The 23,524-nt window shown below is 37.4% G+C and overlaps 1 protein-coding gene and 1 non-coding gene across 3 annotated transcripts in view; both read right to left on the bottom strand.

Moving 5' to 3' along the window:
- The window catches only part of AP1G1 (adaptor related protein complex 1 subunit gamma 1), an 81,462-nt gene that overhangs the window by 17,083 nt on the left and 40,855 nt on the right, over window positions 1-23,524 (bottom strand). The window contains exons 4-14 of one of the 2 annotated variants that reach the window (XM_024735588.1): window positions 20,182-20,323; window positions 18,211-18,307; window positions 16,959-17,035; window positions 16,082-16,090; window positions 13,048-13,143; window positions 12,505-12,585; window positions 12,206-12,304; window positions 8,511-8,566; window positions 7,317-7,430; window positions 4,802-4,942; window positions 4,010-4,064 (exon numbers count right to left, since the gene is read on the bottom strand). In XM_024735588.1, coding sequence (XP_024591356.1) covers window positions 4,010-4,064; window positions 4,802-4,942; window positions 7,317-7,430; window positions 8,511-8,566; window positions 12,206-12,304; window positions 12,505-12,585; window positions 13,048-13,143; window positions 16,082-16,090; window positions 16,959-17,035; window positions 18,211-18,307; window positions 20,182-20,323 — 967 coding nt within the window. The remainder of the gene's footprint in view (window positions 1-4,009; window positions 4,065-4,801; window positions 4,943-7,316; window positions 7,431-8,510; window positions 8,567-12,205; window positions 12,305-12,504; window positions 12,586-13,047; window positions 13,144-16,081; window positions 16,091-16,958; window positions 17,036-18,210; window positions 18,308-20,181; window positions 20,324-23,524) is intronic. The other variant, XM_024735589.1, reaches the window with a different exon arrangement.
- On the bottom strand, window positions 6,959-7,044 carry LOC112393547 (small nucleolar RNA SNORD71). Its single transcript, XR_003001945.1, has one exon. It is a non-coding gene; the product is annotated as a small nucleolar RNA SNORD71 (small nucleolar RNA).

Raw genomic sequence — 23,524 nt, 5'->3', positions numbered from 1 at the left:
AACTCCCCAACACAGGTGTTAAAATCACATGAGCTAGCTATAATAGTCACGCTACTCTGGGGGATGGAGAAAGGAGTATACATGAACAGTTCAAAAAGGCTTGTTAAATAAGATGAGACTGAAATAAATAGTAACTTTTAAAAAACCTGAGTTTAGGGGACTTCTTTGGTGGTCCAGTGATAAAGAATCTGCCTTCCAATGCAGGGGACGTGGGTTCGATCCCTGGTCGGGGAACTAAGACCTCACATGCTGCAGGGCTTAGAACTAAGCCCGTGTGCCTCAACAAGACAGCTCACATGCTGCTAACTACAGAGCCCACGCACTCTGGAGCCTGCGTGCCACAACTAGAGAGAGAAAACCCGCACACCACAACTAGAGAGAAGCCCTTGCACCACAGTGAAGAGCCCACACGTCGCAACGAAAGATCCCGAGTGCCTCAAGAAGATCCTGTGTGCTGCAACTAAGACCCGACGCAGCCAAATAAATACATAAATAAGCAAACAAATAAAATACCTGAGTTTATTCACACTCCTTTAAAAACTAGTTTATAAATATAGAACCAATAAGTAGTCCCAGGAATAGGAAATATTTTGTATTTAATTATCCACATTAAAAAAAAAAAGAAAACCTTGATCTCTTTATTGTCCTCTTGACTAGTGGAATCTTGAGATTTACAACCACAAAAACAAAATACAGCTATTTAACCTATGAGGAAACTAAATTTTGGCCTTACCAGAGCATGATGATAACCAGGCTGCACAGGACATATAAACAGTGGAACCTGTGCCTAATATCAGCCCACCTTGGTCAATCTCCCATTACTGGACAGAAGAGTTGATCGGATTTACAAGACTGAGACCAGGCCTACCCATGTGTACTTTAGAGAGGAAAAAGACAAAGAAAAAATCCTAGGTGGCTGGGATACCCACTCCTGTTAAGAAACACAAAGACAGGGCTTCCCTGGTGGTGCAGTGGTTGAGAGTCCACCTGCCGATGAGGGGGACACGGGTTTGTGCCCCCGTCTGGGAGGATCCCACGTGCCGCGGAGCAGCTGGGCCCATGAGCCATGACTGCTGAGCCTGCACGTCTGGAGCCTAAAAAAAAAAAAAAAAAAAAAAAAAAAAGAAACACAAAGACAGAGGGAGAAGTTTAGGGAAATGGTCAAAAAGGAAAGGTGAGAAGCTAAAAAGCAGGTAATTAGTGGTGTGACTTAGATATTTACATTCTTCCCTACTAGGAAAAAGCAGAGTGTTTTGTTCTATTATTTTTTTAAATAAATTTATTTATTGTATTTATTTGTTATTTTTGGCTGCATTGGGTCTTCATTGCTGCGAGCCGACTCTCTCCAGTTGCAGTTAGTGGGGAGCTACTCTTCGTCGCGGTGCACGGGCTTCTCATTGCGGTGGTTCTCTTGTTGCAGAGCACGGGCTCTAGGCGCGGGGGCTTCAGTAGTTGTGGCTCGCAGGCTTAGTTGCTCCATGGCATGTGGGATCTTCCTGGACCAGGGCTCGAACCAGTGTCCCCCTGAATTGGCAGGCAGATTCTTAACCACTGCTCCACCAGGGAAGCACAAGCAGAGTGTTTTAAATAAGAGAACTCATCAACATGATCTAATTGACATTTATAGACCACGCCATTCAACAACAGCAGAATACACATTCTTCTCAAGCTCACACAGAACATTCATTAAGACAGATCACATTCTGGGCCATTAAAAATAAATTTAAAAGAACAGAGGGACTTCCCTGGTGGTCCAGTGATAAAGAATCTGCCTTCCAATGCAAGGGACACGGGTTCGATCCCTAGTCGGGGAACTAAGATCCCACATGCCGCGTGGTAACTAAGCCCACGCACCACAACTACTGAGCCTGCACACCTCAACTAGAGAGCCTGAGTGCCACAAACTACAGAGCCCACATGCTCTGGAGCCCACGTGCCACAACTAGAGAGAGAAAAACCCAAACGTCACAACTAGAGAGAAGCCTCTGTGCCACAACTAGAGAGAAGCCCAAGCTCCGCAATGATGAGCCCCTGTGCCACAACAAAAAGATCCCGTGTGCCACAATGAAGACCCAATGCAGACCAAGATAAAAATAAATAAATAAATATTTTAAAATAAATAAATAAAAGAATAGAAATCATGCAAAATTAAACTAGAAATAAGTAATATAAAGATGGCTGAAAAGTCCCCAAATATTTGGAAATTAAATAACACACTACTAAATAACACATGGATCAAAGAAAACATCGGGAACAGAAAACTATAGACCAACATCTCTCATGAACACAGATGCAAATATCCTTAAAAAAATTAGAAAATCAAATACAACAATAATGCATTAAAAAACCTATATGTCACAACCATGTGGGATTTATTCCTGATATGGAAGGCTGATTCAGCATTCAAAATTCAATTAATATAAGCCAACTATACTTCAATTAAATAAATAATTTTTAAAAAAATCAATTAACTTAACCTAGCACATCAATAGGCTGAAGAAGAAAAATCATATGATCATATAAAAAGAACATTGATTGGAAAACCGAAAAGTTGGAGCAATTTTTTAAAAAAGGTTTTGATTTCAATAAACATTTTTCTTCAGGAGCTCTAATTTTTCCCTTCTTTTGAGCCTTACAAAAACCATCGTATTTTTTGTTAGAATATAATTTCCCAATTAAGTATACTGACTTTTAAACTTTTACAAAATTAATTCATTGTAGGTAAACTATTTAATTGAAATTTTTAAAATTTCAATGGTATCATTCCCTCCTACAGATGTTTCGTAATTTACTTAACCCATGCCCACTTGGAGACTCCTGGCTGTTTCCAGCTTTCCCCTATTATAAACAAGATTAGGATGAACACTTCTGTAATATACATTTTTGTACAGTGTCCTTTTACTTTTCCAACAGAAAGTCCTAAAAACATAATTAATAAAGTACTGCCTGTTCTCTATTTTCTAACTAGCACTAGGAATTAGATTAAAAAGTATGACAAGTGAAAAATGACACCTCACTTTTATTTTATTTACTATCTCTTTAAGAGTAAGGGTATTTTTCACTGTTAACTAGTCATTTCTTCTTTTGTCAAATGTATGTTCAAATGCCAGTTTTTCCTTTAGTGTTTCACTTTTTCCTATTAATTGTAAAGTATTTATAGATTAAAAATATTAACACACTGTCATATGTTACAATGGTCTTTCCCCTAACTGTCATCTTTTAACTTTGTAGATTTTTTTTTCCTTCTGCTATACAAGTTTTAAATTTTAATGTGGTCAACTCTGTCAACGTTTTTTACTTCTGGTGACATAATTAGACATAGATAGTTATGCCACTACATTTTCATTTTTACTCTTAAATCTCTAATCCCTGTCTATTAATTGATCAACTGAGAAGCTCCAAAATTCTGGAAGACTACCAAAGAAAGGATATTCTATAAAATCATAATTTAAAATCCAGAATTTAGCCATTCAAAACGTTCCAATGATTTCCTATCATATTCAAAATAAAATCCTAACTCCTGTAAGGCCTTATAGAATCTAGCCCCTGCATCAAGCTTACCATTCTCTGCCTCTGTCACTCTACTGGCTTCACTGGCCTTCTTGATGCTCTCCAGACAGGTCAAGCTTGTTTGCTACCCTAGGGCTTTGCAACACTTACTGCTCCCTCTGATTTGTACACTCTTCACCCAAATCTTTGCACAGCTCCTCATTTAACCAAGTTCTCTACTCAAATGTTACCTCCTCTGAGTGACCTGCCCTATTCTACCTAAGACACCTGGCCCACTGCCCCATATCCCATCCTCTTCGGCCATCAATATAGTCCCATATGCTACTTTAGTATTTTTCATAGCATTTTCCCCTGCCTGACAAGAGAGTGTTACATATTTCCCCATGAATTTCCTACCTCCCCCACTAGAATATAAGCTTCATGAGAACAAGGGCTTTGTCTGACTCATTAATCGACACATCCAGCCCTTAGTATATGTTGACTTAAGAACACTACTTACCGTTGTCAGAACGCGCATAATTGTGTCTATATGCCACCGTTTGGAAGGTGCATACCTGAGAAAATAATGGCACTAGGTGAAAACACTGGAACCTATAAACTAAGCTCTGCTCAGTGACTTTCAAAAATCCTGTCCTACAGCATTTTTTAGGTTCACAGGTTAAGTGATTATATCTGGACCCATTTCACCTTCAAAACTAGCAGCAATTCCCATTTCAAAGGGTGATGAAGTGGTACATAGTCAAATTCAGATGTTCCATGTAATATGCAATAGGAGTTGCTGAGCTGAGAACTGGGGACTCTGTTTCCAGTTTTTCAGAAAATAAATCATAAAGTCAGGACAGGAGAGGATAGAGAAGAAAGAAGAAAAGGGACTCTTCCGAGACCCAGGCACACCAGGACTAGAAACTTGCTCCCTTAAATTCACAGTGAAAAGAGGTGAAACAACCATACTACCAAAATCTTGAGGTACTTCTTCCTAAAAGTTTTACACAGAACCACCATCCAGATGCTGTAACTTTTCTATTCTTTTCATCAAAAGGACATCATAGATGAGAGGTTAAAGAACAGATAAAAGAGGAGATTTTATAAAAGTGGGATTATTTTGGTCTTAGCATAATGCTTAACATTAGATACTGGCTAGAATGGCCTTCTCAAACCTAATTTCTAATGGGAAGCCTGAAATAAATGTTACATGTTTAAACATGTTTACAACATTTCCCCCATGTTTTAAAGATGCTTTCCAAAAAGTTCCAAGCATTTTTTACCAATGAATATAAAAATTAAATCTTACTTTTCTGCAGCAAGGAAGATTCCAGATGCACAGTCTGCTTTAAATTCTGGCTCACATGAATCCAGAAAATAAAGCAATTCCTTCATCATGCCTCGAATATTATTCCCATTTACCAGGGCAAAACTCAATTCCATTGCACGCCTTGCAGGGGGGAGGGAAAAAAAGTTATGATATTTACAGTGGGAATGAAACAAAGACCCAGTATGTTGTCTTTGAACACCAAGCACTAGTGGATGTATTGATGTCTTTGCATGATCTTATCATCCCAATCTTTGCACATGAGATAACCAAAGTTATCAAATTTATTTTGAACGTTCATTAAACACTTTTCTTCAAAAATCCCCAAGAGATATACTACTAAAGACCAAAAATGCAGTTTAACTTCAGCAATCTATTCTATGAAGCTGAAATTTAGAATACTTAAAAGGCTCAAAAAGAGAGGCAACAAAATTATTACCCAATGATAATACCTCTGCATTATTCATTAAAAACATGATATATAGTCACCATACTCTCCTTTTATTACATCCACTTTAGTCCAAAGATGATGTAACATAGTTTACATCAAAAGGTACATAGAAGAGTAGAATAAAAACAAACCTTGAGAGCTAAGTGAAATAAGTTAGAGAAAGACAAATATTGTACAGTATCACTCATATGTGGAAGCTAAAAAAAGCTGAATGCATAGAAACAGAGACTAGAATGGTGGTTACCAGGGTCTGAGGGGTGGGAAAAATGGGGAGATGTTTGTCAAAGAGCACAAACTTCCACCTATAAGATGAATAAGTTCTGGAGATTTAATGTATAGCATGATGGCTATTGTTAATAACAATGTATTATATACTTGAAAGTTGCTAAGAGAATAGATCTTAAATATTCTCACCATGAAAAAGAAATGGTAAGTATGTGATAGGATGCAGGTGTTAACTAATGCTACAGTGATAATCATTTTGCAATAGATAAGTGTGACAAGTCAATGTGATGGACATCTTTAACTTACACAATTATATCTCAATAAAGCTGGAAAAAAAACTGAAAAAGAGAATAAGAGCCATGAAAAGGAAAAAAAGGGTATGTGCTATGAGAGCAAATAGGAGTTTCTAAAACCGCCTATCAAATTTGGCAATGAAGGCAAATACGGACATGTTTTACATATAAAAGTTATAAGGTTACTACAGGCATCTTTTCACATTTGGTCAATAATGTCAAACATGGCATATAATTAACTTTCAAAAATCCCAATTTAATAATACTTTCATCTTAGTTAATCTACAAGCAACAAAAACTCAATCCTTACAGAAATGCAATAATAACTAATTCTTACACAGTGCTTAAGTACTTTACATATGTTAATCCAGTTAATCCTGCACATAACCTTTTGAAGTGGGTGCTCTTGTATCCACATTTTGCATATGGGACAACTGAAGCACAGGAAAGCTAAGTAACTAGACAAAGTTTATTAAGGGCAGAGCTAGGATTTGAAATGAGGCTTTCTGGCTCCAGAGTCTAAGCTCCTACTGTTATATAGCCTGTCAAAGAGACCCAGGTTTTACTTTTGAAATGCAAAGCCCAGTCATGAGCTATACAGAAACAACACAATAGAAGTCAGAAAGTCTGATTTCTATTCCCACGTCTGCCATGTCCAAGGGGTAAGGTTTGGAGTGAGTCATTTGATTCCTTTGGTACTGTATTTTAATCTGTTAATTGGGGATGGAAGTAATTGCCTAGTCTCTCTTACTGGCTTGCTCTGAGAACCAACTGAGAGTGCTTATAAATTCTTTGCAAAGCACTATGTAAAAGTTGTTATTACTGACTCTAGGTCTTATCTTTAGTTTGCCCAAGCACTTAGCACCTGTTCTCTGCAAATAAAAGGAACACAATTATCAATGAATGTTTGTTAAGTGAATAGTTTCAGAGATCATTTCAAATCTAATTTTTTCTGGTTTGAACAGTAAACCAAAAGTTCACTGAGGCCAACTATAACTAGGTTTTACAAACAACTACAGTTATTCTAAGACGAGAACCAGTAGAATTACTACATCAAGGAAAAAATATACATGCCTTTTCTAAGTCCTATGTGCTGCCTAGAAGTCATTCCTAGATGCACTGTTCTAAGAAACACGGCCACCTCTAGTATCTTGAAGTACTGTGAGAAAACGTGTGCTGTCAGCAATTTGAGTTTCAGCATTGTGATAAAACACTCAGCCGATGGATCACTCCGTATTTTCATCCTCCAACACACAGAACACAGTACCTCTGTTGAGTAAACATATGCCCAGCTTATCTGTACCTGTTTTACTCATCAAAGAACCAAGGACAACTTCAGTGTGCACTTCAGTATTCCGTACTGGCCTCTTTCATTAATCTAAACTTCTCCCTGCCAATCCTTTCGAAAAAAAGGATTTACTCTGTGAAAATAATGACTAAATACATAAATGTCTACATTCTCCCTCTCAAAACTATTACAAAGTTATCAGGTGATGGGTGGGGAGCAGAATTTTCAATAATCTGTTACCGTTTTATTGAGACATCCAAATCTTTTAGACAGTCCACAATGGTACTTCTGTGCCTCTGTACTGCGTTATGATCTGTCTGCACAGTCTTCAACAAAGATGTTAAAGCTACATATCTGGATGACATAAAGTTGCAGAAGAACAGAATTAAAATGTAAAATTCAGGATAATTCTCTGCTTAACAACAAAGAAGATGTCCAATGACTAAGGGAAAGCATACATTGTTAAATATTTAAAAGACAAGACAGATTAGTGAGTAAAATGGAAACACAGTAAAGCCATAAAAAATACCATAATCTAAAGCTGTGGCAACCAGAAGCCTTGGATTTAGATTTGTATTCATGGTCAATTCCATTTAAACTTCTAAAAGTGACTGACTTGATTCTTCCAAACTCTTTCAAATAGTACAACAAAATAAGTATATAGTATGCCTTTTCAGGCTGTCTGAGCCCCAAAACACAAGAGGAAATTATTTCAATTTTACCATTTATATTTCCTCTGCTTTTGTTTGATACCAGTACCAAAACTGCCCCTGCAAAAATTTGAGTTTATGATCCAAGTATTTAAAAATTCTTCTGGAAGGAGAAGATAATTTAGGGTACCATAATGATTATTTCCACATTTTTTCAATCGTTAACATGACAAGAAAGAATAGAAGGTAATACTGATAAATTCATCCACTTTAAAAAAGTAGCTGGAGTTCACAAACATGTTCCAGGTTTGCAACTGAAATGTTATATTTTTCTTCTTAATTTAGAGCAGGGGTCAGCAAACTACATCCTATCTGCAAAAACCCAGCCCTCTGCTGTCTGGTTTGGTAAATCAATTTTTATTGCAATACAGCCATGCACATCATTTACACAGTCTATGGCTGCTTTCACACCAAGAGGCAGAGGTGAGTAGTTGCCAAATAGACCCTAAGGCCCATGGAGTCTAAAATACTGACCATCTATCTGGTCCCTTACAGAAAAAGTTTGCTGACTCCTAATGCTAAAGTATAAAGAGGACTAAAAATTAACTCACGAGGCAAATACTTAAATTCTTATCAAAACGGTTTTAAGACCAGACTAAAAATAAAAATCCTGAGTTGAAGTTCTAGATATGTCACTCAATACATGTGTGATCTTGAGCAAAGTCACTCTTGAGTACACTGAGTTTATAATAGCCAGATACAAGACGTTTTTCAGTTGACTTACCTAATATTCTTGTCGTTGTTCAATAAGAAACGACCCAGGATATTTATGGCTAGGACCTACAGAGAAACAGCATAGCTTAAAAATTTAGGAAAATCAAATATCTATATTGTTTAAGGGTCACTTTCTGGCCTCTGATAGGTGCAAACTATTTAAAGGTGGTAGTTTAGTTAGTACTTCTATAGATTGCTAGCCAAAAAAAAATTCTGAAGGTAAACTCCTAAAACCATATTTTACTTCTGCTGAAAGATTGTTTTAAAGTTTTTATATCGTTAGCAGAAAAATAATATTGTTACAGCCTCACTGGAGGGAAACCTGGCAGTAACTATAAATATTTAAAATGAGGAATTCCCTGGTGGTCCAGTGATGAGGACTCTATGCTACCACTGCAGGGGGCATGGGTTTGATCCCTGGTTGGGGAACTAAGATCCCGCATGCCACATGGTGCGGCCAAATAAATAAATAAAAGCTACAAAATGAAACTGTATCCTCTGCTTCAACAATTTCACTTCTAGGAATTTAGCTGACAAATGTACTTGTACATATGCACAAAAATCTACTGCAACACCATCTATAACCACAAATGATAGGAGAGTCCATTAATAGCAAATTTGCTACATGTACTATGGCACATCCATACAACGGAATACTATGCGACCATTAAAAAGAATAAATCCTGACACATGCTGTGAAATGGATGTACCCTGAAGACATTATACTAAGTGAAATAAGCCAGACACAAACACCCCATATTATATGATTCCATTTATGTGAAATGTCCTGAACAGGCAAATCCATAGAGACAGAAGGTAGAACGGTGGTTGCCAGGGGCTGGGGACAGGCAATAAGGGAGAGTTATTGTTTAATAGGTACGTAGATTCAGTTTCGGAAGGCCAAACAGTTCTGAAGATAAATGGCTGTGTAGGTTGCAAAACAATGTGAATGTGCTTAATGCCACTGAACTACAGAATTAGAAATGGTTAAAATGATAAATTTTATGTTATGAATATTCTACTACAACCTTTTTAAAAATGAGAATGGTCTCTATACATGAATATAAACTAGCTCCAACATAATGTTTTCACTTAACATGAAATGTGTAAGGTGCAGAACAACCCAGATGACAAAAAGAACTATACACAAATACTGTAGTGTAGTTAGTAAATTTGTTTCTTACAAAGCTATGGCTTAGCAATTATTATACTAATAAATGGTTGAAAGAATGAATAAATTCTTGAGGGAGAGTTTTTCCTTATAGAAGAATTCCAATTATTTAATGAGGAAAAAATGAGGGAAATAGAAAGGTATCATTAGAACACCACCCTAATAACTGTTGCAGACAAGATCCTCTGATGGGTACTGAAATGGTGGGTAAAAGTCTGAGGAGAACAGAGTATCTGCATAGTGTCAAAGTGTTTCCTCCAAAATATTATAATTACAAAGGGGAAAAAAACAATTATACAGTGGAGAGACACCACCTTAACCAAAAGATCAAGCTTAATATCACCAGTAATGAGACAAACAGATAGCAGGTACCTCCTGATATGAAGCTGAGAAGGGCACACCACTTCTGTGGTAGTCTTGCCAAAAAAGCATAACCTCAAACTAATTATAAGAATGTATCGGGGGCTTCCCTGGTGGTGCAGTGGTTGAGAGTCCGCCTGCCAATGCAGGGGACACGGATTCGTGCCCCGGTCTGGGAAGATCCCACATGCCGCGGAGCGGCTGGGCCCGTGAGCCATGGCCGCTGAGCCTGCGCTCCGCAACGGGAGAGGCCACAGCAGTGAGAGGCCCGCGTACCGCAAAAAAAAAAAAAAAAAGAATGTATCGGGGGGGGGGGACTTCCCTGGGGGCCCAGTGGTTAGGAATCCGCCTGCCAATACAGGGGACACGGGTTCGAGCCTTGGTCCAGGAAGAACTCACATACTGCAGAGCAACTAAGCCCATTTGCCACAACTACTGAGCCTGCGCTCTAGAGCCCGCAAGCCACAACTACTGAGACCATGTGCCACAACTACTGAAGCCCCGTGCCTAGAGACCGTGCTCCAAACAAGAGAAGCCACTGCAATGAGAAGCCTGCATACCGCAACGAAGAGTAGCCCCTGCTCGCCGCAACTAGAGAAAGCCCGCATGCAGCAACAAAGACCCAAAGCAGCCAAAAAATAAATTTAGAAAAAATTTTTAAAAAAAGAATATATCAGGGACTTCCCTGGTGGTGCAGTGGTTAAGACTCCGTGCTCCCAGTGCAGGGGGCCCGGGTTCAATCCCTAATCAGAGAACTAGATCCCACACGCATGCCACAACTAAGAGTTCGCATGCCACAACCAAGGAGCCCGCATGCCACAGCTAAGACCTGGCACAACCAAATAAATATTAAAAAAAAAAAAAGAATATATCAGAGCCAAATTGAGGGACATTCTACAAAGTAACTGATCAGTACTCTTCAAAAGTGTCAAAGTCACAAAAATGAAGGAAAGACGAAGGAAATGTCATAGATTGGAGGAGACTAAGGAGACATGACAATAAATGCAATGTGGGATCAAGGATTAGTCATCAGTAGAAAAACTGGTGAAATCTGAATAAGGTCTGTAATATGGTTAACGGTACTGAACCAATATTAACTTCTTAGTTTTGATAATTATACTACAGTTATACAAGATGCTAACATTAGGGGAAGCTGAGCGAACGGTAATATTGGACTCTGAACTATTTTTGCAACTTTTGTGTAAGTCTAAAATTATTTTAAATAAAAAGTTTTTAAAAGTGGGATAGACAAGAAATACACATGTACAGACACATTTAAATATGGATAAAATATCTCCAAAAAAAAGTACATTAGAAAATGGTGAGAGTAGCATTAACACATTTACACTACCAAATGTAAAACAGATAGCTAGTGGGAAGCAGCTGCATCAGCTTGGTGCTTTGTGACCACCTAGAGGGGTGGAGTAGGGAGGGTGGGAGGGAGACACAAGAGGGAGGGCATATATGTATACATATAGCTGATTCACATTGTTAAACAGCAGAAACTAACACCATATTGTAAAGCAATTATACTCCAATAAAGATGTTAAAAAAAAAAAAGAAAATGGTAACCGTATTTCCCACTAGAAAAATTGAGAGTCTACATGTGAAAGCTACAGACAGACATCTTCCTCCCTGCATACCTTTTGTACTGTTTGAATTCTTTTACTTTGTGTTTATTTCTCAAATAAAAATTTAGAGAAATGAATTAACTCAAATATCATGTCTTATTTGAAGTGATTGAGCCCAACTCAAATCATGGCTCTAAAAAAAGCTCATTCAGAAATGCTTCCTTGGGACTTCCCTGGCGGTCCAGTGGTTAAGACTCCCCGCTTCCAATGCAGGGGACATGGGTTCCAGCCCTGGTCGGGGAACTAAGATCCCATATGCCACATGGTGTGGTCAAAAAAGAAAATAAAAAGAGAGAAAGAAAGAAATTTTTCCTTCACTTAACATTGTCTATGTATCTAACCATACCTAAGCTCTTCCAATTTCTATTATAATCAATATTAAGCCTTCATTGGAGAAAATGATACTTCAGATACCAAAAAAAAGCACTATACATTCTGCATCATTCTTTACTAAAGTTAATTTCCAAATGGAATTCATTTCCAAAATCCAAGTCAATTATTTTAAATAAAACGTTTAGAGAAGAAAAGATTAAAAAGACTTACTCGCAGTCCACTCTCTGACTTAATATCCATGATAGTCAAAACCGTTTCATAAAGAATAGCATTTCCTACATTTTTACTAGTCTCCGTATTAGTGGCAACCTGAAAAGACACAGAGGGTGTTACAAAAGTGACAAAACAATGCTTCCAAAAAATATCCAGAGGTAACAGGAGACATTTTGTGACTGATTACAGCCACCAATGAGAAAACACAAATAAAAACTGCTCCACATACTCACAATCATTCTACTCCTTGCTTTACTAAAATGAGTGTTTACTTAAATGCAAGTTTAAGTACTCACCTGTGCTAATATATCATTCATAGCTTCACTTGAGTCATCATCATTTCGTCCTAAAATTCTTAATAACCGCAAAATTCGTACCTAATATGCAAAATACGACAAATGTCAACAAATTCCGCCTGGCACAAAGGAACTTTGCTTGATATGAAATTCAAATAACTTAAATGAAGTCTTAGATTCCAACAGAAATGGTAAAATTCAAACAGAAGAAATTTAAACATTATCTTTAGAGAAGTTATATATGGTTCTATGTCTTAGTGAAGTTATTAGACAACCCACACTTTGACACTTCACAGCCAGAGGATACCACCACCTGCAGAGCTGTATTATATTGGTAAATCAAGTCTCCATGTAGTATACGATTTGACTATTACAACTATAATTTTACCCTATTAATCTCATACAGAATTGTGTCACTATTCATTTGTTAATGTAATTAGTTTAATCAATTAACTACCAAATCTCTACCCAACACAAACATAAGAGGAAGGAAAAATCTATTCCAAAATATATCATTTATCCAAAACTTTCTTTCGACCTCACCTGCAAAAAGGGGTCACTGATCCCAGAAACATCATGTTCTGGTGAATATCCGGACATGATGAGGTTCTTTAGAATACGAACTAACTGGGGCACAAGCTGGGGGGAAGAGAGATGCATCAAAAAACAGTGAACATCAAAGAATTTCTCATGAATAGGCAGGTAATTTGACTTAGAAAAAGGATGCAAGGGTCTGAGTCCAAGCAAATTCTACTGATACAATATACTAGTATACTGTTGATGTTTGATAAATATAACTTAGGAGCATTTTGGCAAAGAACTCAAAAAGGAATATCTGAATTAAAAACAAACCAGATATTTTTACTCCAGAGTTATACATGCAAAGGTACTATAAATAACAGTAGGTTAGAAAGCCTCTGAGAACCAAGTAAAACAGGTACCTATGGGGCATATTGCATTTCTACTTCTATAGGACTTGACACACCAAGGTTGCACAAATATATTCAGTTTTTAATACATTCAACACATGTGGATATAAAATGTTAGTTACCACACCCAAAATACTGGTGATTTTATTAAAATTATAGTCTTAAAACAAACTATCTCAAATAGAGAAAAAAATTCTCCCCTCTTAATATTTGGCTAGTTATATCCTTTTTGAACAAACAACAGGGAATACAAAAGCCTCCAACACTGACTAAGTGGAAAAGACACATGAAAAATTGTATCCTTCACTTTAGGAAGACAGCAAGGCCATGAATAACGTCCTTTTCCTATTCTTAACTCATATGACACAATTTTAGGTAAAATTTAATTTCAGCACCTAATTATACATTTGTTGCCTGTCTTATCTCACTGATGAAACTATACATTCCCTATGGTCAGAATGCCCTTCTTCTTTTTTTTAAATTTATTTATTTATTTTTGGGTGTGTTGGGTCTTCGTTTCTGTGAGAGGGCTTTCTGTAGTTGCGGTGAGCCGGGACCACTCTTCATCGCGGTGCGCGGGCCTCTCACTGCCGTGGCCTCTCCCGTTGCGGAGCACAGGCTCCGGACGCGCAGGCTCAGCAGCCATGGCTCACGGGCCCAGCCGCTCCGCGGCATGTGGGATCCTCCCAGACCAGGGCTCGAACCCGTGTCCCCCGCGTTGGCAGGCGGACTCCCAACCACTGCGCCACCAGGGAAGCCCTGCCCTTCTTCTTTTTACTCTGTCCATTAGACTGACTGACAGCACATAGTAGAGGCAATTTTACTGCCAAGCTGAACTTAAAAATGCTTTAAATATTATCATTCATTTCAAACTCTGTTGATCAATCATTTAAGGTTAAAACCCTATTCCAAAATGTTTTCCACAATAAGAACATTTCCAGTCTCTAACTTCAAACTCAATTTAGCTATATAAACAATTCTAATCACCTAACATTAAGAAGTGTCCAAAGCAAACTGAATCCTATCTCTTTTGGAGGCAGTCAAAACAGCCCCAACTTTGCTGCAACTCAATTATTTTTTTCTCATCGTATTTGGATTCCTCCCTACTCTCCAATTCTAAAAGGGGATCAAGACTGAAACAAAAGCCAAGCTCTGCCCAAGGTACACACTCAAAACATTTACAACACTAAGTCTATTGCTAAATACAAGACAACATAATCTGTGGGAATTTAAATAAGTTTGGCCATAACACTTCAATTAAGCACTTCATAAGTCACCTAAACAAAAATCTAATTTGGACAATTCCAAGATTAAAACAAATCTAAGCTATAATGACCTGTAAATTCTAAACAGAATCCTCATTAAATCTGTCAACTGTGGACAGATTCATATTAGAGGTCAGAATAATATAACTGTATAAATTGCTTTAAAATGTAATAAAACCAGGATCATCTAATTACCAAGCTCTGCACAAAAAGTAGCTCGCCTTGCATACTTCCCAATGGTCTCCTTTTTTGTACTACCCATATCCTCAATTACTTTTTAAAATCTGGTTTCTGGGGACTTCCCTGGTGGTCCAGTGGTAAGGAATCTGCCTTCCAATGCAGGGGACACAGGTTCGATCCCTGGTCAGGGAACTAAGATCCTTCATGCCGCAGGGCAACTAAGCCTGTGCCACAACTACTGAGCTCACGTGCCTCAATGAGAGAGCCCGCATGCCACAAACTACAGAGCCCATGCAGCCTGGAGCCCGCGTGCCACAACTAGAGAGAGAAAAACCCGCACACCACAACTAGAAAGAAGCCCATGCACCACAATGAAGAGACAGTGCACCACAAAGAAAGATCCCACGTGCCACAACTAAGACCTGACGCAGCCAAAAAAAATTAATTATTTTTTTTTAAAAATCTGGTTTCTCTCTCAGAGAAGTCCTTTTTCCTTCAGCTACTAAATTCACACCACATAAGAGCACCCCGGGACAAAAAGCACAAATGTCTAAGTGTTCTGCATACAAATTCCTGGAACCCAGCTTTATTTTTCCGACAAAAATGCAAGTTACTAAAACTGATGACAAGACAAACAAAATAAAATGACAAAGGGAAAGGCTGCAGCCATGAAAATCAGTTGATGCCCACCCAGTCTACCTCAAAAATATTTTAATATTCCAAAACTTCAAGGCAAGATTGAGGGCAAGTAAGGGGGAAATTAAAGCTCTAAGTCTGAACTGAAAGTTCAGAAGTACGTACGGAGCTTTTTAAAGCATGGGGTTACCCACACGGCTCTAAAATATCTGCTTCAAGAAGAAGCAGTGTTTGGTGTCAAGGATCCAAACTAATCTGGAACTGCCATCACCAATGGGAAACTGCTCAAAGTTTCTCAAGTGAAGACAAAGGAAAGGCAGAGAAGGAGGCTTACAAATCAGGAAAGGCTGCAACTGAAATCCAAGGCTGACTTTGGAGTCAGGAGTTTAAGTGACAAGACAAAACCTGGACTAGGAAGTTAGCCAAAAATGCTAGGACAAATTACATAGTATTAAGCACAGCTTCAGCATTAGTATATTTTTAAAAGCCACATTTGTGGATGGATACACAAAAGCCACTAAGGACCTAATGCCAGCATGCACCATCTAAAAGAGGGTTAATTCTTACCTTTTCATTCTAACATACAGCAGGATTCCAAACAGACAACAGGAACAAAACATACAAAGCAAGCATTAGGGACAGATACGGGCCTCATACTATTTTATAATTTAATCAATACATGAACATCTAAGGGGGCAAAAAAGCCTCCCCAAAAAAGAGCTGCTATTAGAGCTTCACTACATCTAAAGTACAAAGTAAGCCCAATTTATGGAGTGATCAGCACCCTATAAAAGGAACTGAAATGCATGTAATTACCCAGAGAACAGTCTTTCTCTGAGTCCTCCTTACTAGTCCCTTCTAAACATAAGTGGAGAAAAAATTTCCACTTTAGAATGCTCTAAGAAAGGGAGGGAGGGACTTAAGAAAGCTAGAGACTTCCATCACTGGAGTCACCACAGCGTAAAATGAATAGTGGGGGACCCTATGTTAGGTAAAAGTAATGTCAAATTTCAGTTTGCAGTTTTCACCTTTTAAAAAAAAAAATTACCTGCCTTAAACTACATACATACACACATACACACACACACACACACACACACACACAAACACACACACACACACACACACTTCCTGTGTGTAATTTGACCTCAGGCTACATTTCCTAACTTCAATGTGAAAACAGCAGGTAAAGCACATGAGAGACTGGTGTGTCTGCCAACAATGAGAGAAGACTTCTATTATGAAAGGGAAAACACTGCACTATTGCCAGTTCTTATATGCCTAAATCTGGCTTCCAGCCCTACCACACAGCAGGGCTGTTTAAGTCCTTTATTCAGCTCCACAGCTTTCTTTCAAAAGAAAATTCATAGGTGAGAAAATCATGTACTTTTCAGGAAAGCCATTTTCAATCAAGAAAGGCTTAGATATACAGAATGGCACCTACCTTTCTGAAATGTGCAAGCATGTCTGGGCTTCGCTCACACATTTCTGTGAGGAGGACTACAGAAGTGTGAAGGACACCTGAAAGAAAAGAACCAATGAAAACTAATAATGAGGCTATATTATTCAACTTCATAGTACAGGGCTCTGAGTTTTGAAGGTCAATTCCAAAAGGATAGCTGCTATTTTTTTTTAATCTCTCAAAGAATCTAAGCATTGAGGTGAATACAAAGAAGGTATTAATAGATACCTGCTGATTTAATACTGGTGATGTCAATCAAAACAGAATATTCTAAAGTTATATGACCAAAATAATTGCTAAAAAATGAGAACCAATACACATGTCTCTACATTTGAGAATATCCATAAAGACATGCTCCTAGTCAATATAAACTGGACATCACCTGCTCCAGACTTAATAAGCTCTTAGCTGAGTTTTGATAGATATTTCAAGAAGAAAAATCTTACTAAGATTTTAAATTTCCAGATAAAATATACGAAAAACCCAAGGTAGTTGTGAATGACAAAGTAAATTTGCTTGGTCAAGAGTGAGTGAAAAGAATCACACCATACTTTTCACTAAATAATAAATAAGTACCCTAAACATTCATTTGTTCAACAAGTATATTTTGAGTCTTCTAGGCACTGGACTGCATTAATCAAATTAAATACACGTTAACATTTTTTCTCTTAGCATTTAGGACACAAGAATTTTCTTCACTCAGAACTTGTTTCACTGACTTCAAAATAAGAATAAAATGCTCAGTAAAGAACTGCCACATTTCATTTAATTTCTCTCAAGCTTTATAAAAATATATCTGGGTAACCATTACAAACTCCTGTTACAAGTAACCTAAAAGTAGTTTCACAACTCTTACACTACTATGGCAAAGCAATAAAAAAATAACTTTTTCTTCTATTATAAAATAGCCAGGAAATCAAAGGGTTTTACACATGAAAATCAAGGCTAGGATCACTTGTAATTACACTATTACTTAATATAGTATTTTTAATATAGTAAAAGAGGACCAGAAATGAAAAACAACAAGCTTACTGTAAAGGAATCAATCTCTAATTACAAAAACTAGGATATGGGAGTAGAAGAGAGATTCAACCCATTAGCCCTTCCTGGAAAAGTGTCCAAGCACAGTAGAAAGGTGAGTCCACTGCATGAGACAGAAGGCCAACACTGCCTGAAGCCTGTTCTCTTTCCCCTTCTCCCTCAGTACTTCATGAGTGCATCTAAATCACATTACCATGGTTCTTTTCATTCAATAAATTTTTTGTTGCTGGTAAGAACATCTCCATAAGTTCAGGAACCTTCCTGATGACATGAACAGCACAAAGTGCTGCCTATAAAAAACATAAAAAGGACAAAAGAAGATTTATTTCGATTAAGTCAGGACAACCAATCTTATAAACAACAAAACCTTATCAACTAGTTCACCTACATGAAAAAAGAAAGGACTTAGGTATCAGATTTATTATTTATCATTATCAGACTTATTAGTTATTAACTGGTTAGGGCTTTCCAACTTATGCTTACTGCATTAACGAGAACTTCTAACTCACCTGTCTCTTCGGTCATATATTACCAAATAAGTAGACAAAAGCTTTCTCGACTAGACCATGGTTAAACACAAACTTATCAAACGTGCTAAACATAATTTATGTGGAGTTTTGCAAAGTAAAAAATAAAGACTTCCATCTGTGATAATCATTCTTCTGAGTAAAAAGACCAAAAGGTTTTATAAAAACATTATGCAAATGAAAGATATATATACTGCAGATGCTTTAAATCTGCTGCTGCTTTTAATAATACCTATACTTTCCCCAATTCACTCTCTACTGAAATCAAGAAAATCATTTGAAAGTTACTTAGGATCTTAGTTAAACGCCTCTCAGTTAGCTAGTCTCTACTGAAGAAACTTGTTCACAGGAAAGAAAGGCATTCAAAGACTGATTTTGGTTAAACCCCCCCACCCCTGGCAAAAGGAACCATAACTACTATTTGTTGGAATTGAATAACATAAAAGTTTAGATACATTAACAAGAAAAGATTTCAGCTAATTCTTCCCATGCTACAGTTGGGGGAAACAATTTTTTTCCTAATCTGTAGGAATTATTTTATTTAATAATTGTTAATCTTTATTAATATTTATTTAATCTTTCTGAACAAGAGCAGCCCACACATTTTTTAAGAGAAAAGACTGGCTTTGGTCTATAGCCATCATTAACAGTACATGATCCTGGAAAACAGCTTGGCCCTTTCAACAGCTTTGTCTCACACCATTAATACAGAGGCACAATAAACACCAACCAGACGATATTATGTGACTCACTTCTAAAGTCCTAAATTTTACCCTTTGTTTATGAAGGTTTTAGGATTCAAGCACAATGAAATAACAACAAAATGTTTATATCAACAAATAAAAGCAAATAAGTGAATAAGATCACTGTCTTCCATTACTATTCCATTTAGATATATCAGTTTTAGGAAGTATGTTCTAAATCATTCCCTAATAATTATCTAGGTCCCAATGGAACTGCACTTCCAAGATTCAAAGGCCCTAATACAAAGACATGGGCACTAAAATAAATTTGTAAAGATCTGTTCATTATCACTTTGTTTAATACTGTTTAGAATCAGGTAACTTAGGAAGTAATTAGGTATGCCATCTAGGGTCCAATAACATTTGCTTGTTTATAAATCATTTCCTTGAAAAATGACGAATTAAGAGAATTAAAGTGTTCACAATCACTTATTAATTGGAGAGTTAAATAGCAATAAAAAAAAAAAAATCACCTCCGGGCTTCCCTGGTGGCGCAGTGGTTGAGAGTCCGCCTGCCGATGCAGGGGACACGGGTTCATGCCCCGGTCCAGGAAGATCCCACATGCCGCAGAGCGGCTAGGCCTGTGAGCCATGGCCGCTGAGCCTGTGCGTCCAGAGCCTGTGCTCCGCAACGGGAGAGGCCACAACAGTGAGAGGCCCACGTACCACAAAAAAAAAAAAAAAAAAAAAAAAAAATCACCTCCAAAATTAGTATAAAAAAAAGATTTTGATTTATAAACAACTGATTCATATATAATCATTTAAAATACATTTACTGCACAGGGAAAGATAAGTTATATTATCATTTGAGCTTTCAAATATGAATAATCTGCCTTCTCATCTCCATAATACTCCCTAATCCAAACGCATACATTCGGTTTCATGGAAAGTTACCTTTTTTCTTAAGTAAGAGTTGGAGGTTTTCAGGAGTTTCTCTACCTCTCCTGCAAGATCTCTGCACATCTCTGAGGAGCCCATGCAGCCGAGGGTACAAAGTGCTAGCCCCTGTACATATTGCGTGCTATGATTAAGATCACTGCAAAAGAAAGAAGGTGGCAGAAATGAACATGCCCTGCCTGGTGCTCCCCATGAAGAAGCTTCACAATCTAACGAGGTAGCTCTGAACGATTCATGATTTCTCTAATATGGAAAATATTTATTAGGATTATTTTTGCAAAAAGTGTTTATTCTAACTTTATTACAAATTACAACACAAGAAACTGACTGACATTCTGTTCTACATGCTTGCAACCCAATGTTTCCAAATACCAAAGCAACATAAACTGGACAACATGCTATCTGTTGGATGTTAAAAGACAACTCTCTTTAGGAAACTCAGCAAACCACTGAAAGTAAAAACTAGCAATGACAGAATACGAAGCACAACTGTATATTTAAAAGATTTTAATATGCTCTATTACTAACTACAAAAAAAAAGTAATACAGTAACCAAAACCTTAAAAAAAATCAGAAAACAATCTCTACTGCTAGAGCATTTAAGATGACTTAAACATCACAACAGAAACACTCTATACTATATACTCTATACTTGGGGCTTCCCTGGTGGTGCAGTAGTTGAGAAATCTGCCTGCTAATGCTGGGGAAATGGGTTCGAGCCCTGGTCTGGGAAGATCCCACATGCCACGGAGCAACTAGGCCCGTGAGCCACAACTACTGAGCCTGCGCATCTGGAGCCTGTGCTCCTCAACAAGAGAGGCCGCGATAGAGGCCCGCGCACCGCGATGAGGACTGGCCCCCGCTTGCCACAACTGGAGAAAGCCCTCACACAGAAACGAAGACCCAACACAGCCAAAAATAAATAAATAAATATATACTCTATACTTAAACACTGTATACTCTAAATACTATACCATAAGGTCTCTGATCTTATGATATAGTATTAACCTTGATGTTACATTAATTTTTACACTATTTATTCAAAAGAAGAAAAAATTAGTAGCTAAAAAGATAGCTAATTAAACCATCATAAACTAAGCTAGATGTTTACAGTGAGGCTCAGTATCTAGTGATACAGATACAAAAAATTCTATTTCTAACAGGCATTGATTACTGTACAAAATTATTTCTAAACCAGCCTGAAGTATACTTTCAGAAAAGCTGAAATATTAAAAGCTTGAACCACTAAACTCATTTATATATTATAACCAACTCTTACCATTCAGAAGCTGAATTATTGAGTTATGCTACTTCCACCAGCTTCAAGAGCATTTTAAAATCGTTTAGCTCAGTGGTTCTCAAACTGTGATTAAAGAATCTCTGGAAGTCCCCAAGGCTGTTTCAGGGGGTCCACGAGATACAAACTATTTTCACAATACTAACTCATTATTTGTCAGCTTTACTGACACCCGCACTGACAGTGCAAAGGCAATGGTGGGAAAAACTATGCAATGTTAGCACAAATCAGGGCAGAGGCACCAAATAATAGTAGTCACTGAATACACTGCCACACACTTAGAGTGAAAGAAGGGAGGGACGGAGGGAGTTTCACTTAATACTGCTCATGACAAAGCAGTAAAAATGATTAGTTTTATTATACCTTGACTCTTTTTTTTTTTTTTTTTTTAAGCCACGCCACACGGCTTGCAGGATCTCAGCTCCCTGATCAGGGATTGAACCCGGGCCACTGCAGTGAAAGCCCAGAATCCTAACCACTAGGCCACCAGGGAACTCCCATATACCTTGACTCTTGAGTGCACATTTTTTAACATTCTGCGTGACAAAATGGAAAGTATGCATAAAGTACTTCTGATGCATACTGGAGTAAAGTGGCAATCTCAGAGAAAAGCACTTGTGTATTTCTTTCATTTGCAAGCTAAACTACAAACTAGCTACTTTTAAAATGAACATCATTCTTATTTGAAAAATAACTGACAACTATAATTATTAAGATGTGATTATTTGCCAAACATTTTCTTGAAGAAGAGCCAAGTAACCTTATCACTTCAAGAGCAACAAGTGACAATATTTGTTGCCAATGATAAAATCTAAGCTTTGAAGTGAAAATTAGAATTTTGGAATATTTTTATTGCCACCATGAACCTGACAGTCTATCAATACTTTAAAACTCAGTGAACCAATTTTCTCCAAATGCTTTAAGCATGATGTTTAAAAAGCATGCAAGAGTAAAAGGTTCATTCAAAGTGTAAGACAGACCAATGGGTTTTAATATAACAAAGAACCAAACTTCACTGATATGGTTTCAGACTCCACATTGTAATTAACCCTAAAGAAACTACCACTTATGGAGTTGTGATATACTATCATAGAACATTATCCATAGTTAATCTGAAAGGTTATTAAAGTCCTCTTTCTTTTTTAAACTACATTATCTGTGAAAGGCTAGATCTTCTTCATATACTTAATCAAAACGTAACATAAGAAACTGAATGCAGAAGCAAATATGAGCATCTAGCTTCTAGCTTCCATTAGGTTAGATATTAAAGAGATTTACAAAATTGTAAAATAATGCCATTCTTCTCACTGAAATTGTTCTTGTTCTGAAAAATAGTTTTTCATAAAAAAATTTATTTCTGTTAACATTGTAATGGGTTCATTATTGGTCATTTTATTTTTATTTATTTTGGGGGGTGTAATTTTAAATGAACTAATAAATGGTTTTAGGCTTCCCTGAAGAACAAAGAAAGGAAAGGAAACAGAAGGTAAAGTGTCAATCAGTCAGGTTTGCTATTGTCTACCAATTTGAATATTTAAGGTAAAAATTACTGATAAAGTTTAACTTAACTATGGCTTTACCATTTAGTGTCCTAGTTCCCAAGAGTACTTAGTTGACTCTTCATTTTTCAATGATTAAGAATATTTGCATAATGCAAGCTCTTAAAGTATTATATTTAATTTTTAAAGATTTAATTCCAAGATAATTAATGTCAGAGTTTTTCTAGGCCAATGAACAATGAGGTAAACATTCATCATTAAACAGAAAAACTATTGGTACATATGATGCCCCATAAGCAAAATGCAAAAAACCTCACAAATAAAAAGACCCATTCATTAACAGATTAAAAAAAACATGGGCTTCCCTGGTGGCGCAGTGGTTGAGAGTCCGCCTGCCGATGCAGGGGACACGGGTTCGTGCCCCGGTCCGGGAGGATCCCACATGCCGCGGAGCAGCTGGGCCCGTGGGCCATGGCCGCTGAGCCTGCGCGTCTGGAGCCTGTGCTCCGCAACGGGAGAGGCCACAACAGTGAGAGGCCCGCAT

Source organism: Neophocaena asiaeorientalis, unplaced genomic scaffold, assembly GCF_003031525.2.
Source record: "Neophocaena asiaeorientalis asiaeorientalis breed wild unplaced genomic scaffold, Neophocaena_asiaeorientalis_V1.1 scaffold40, whole genome shotgun sequence".
Lineage (NCBI taxonomy): Eukaryota > Metazoa > Chordata > Mammalia > Artiodactyla > Phocoenidae > Neophocaena > Neophocaena asiaeorientalis.
Note: the sequence above shows the minus strand (reverse complement) of the source record. Positions and strands in the feature narration are given on the sequence as shown.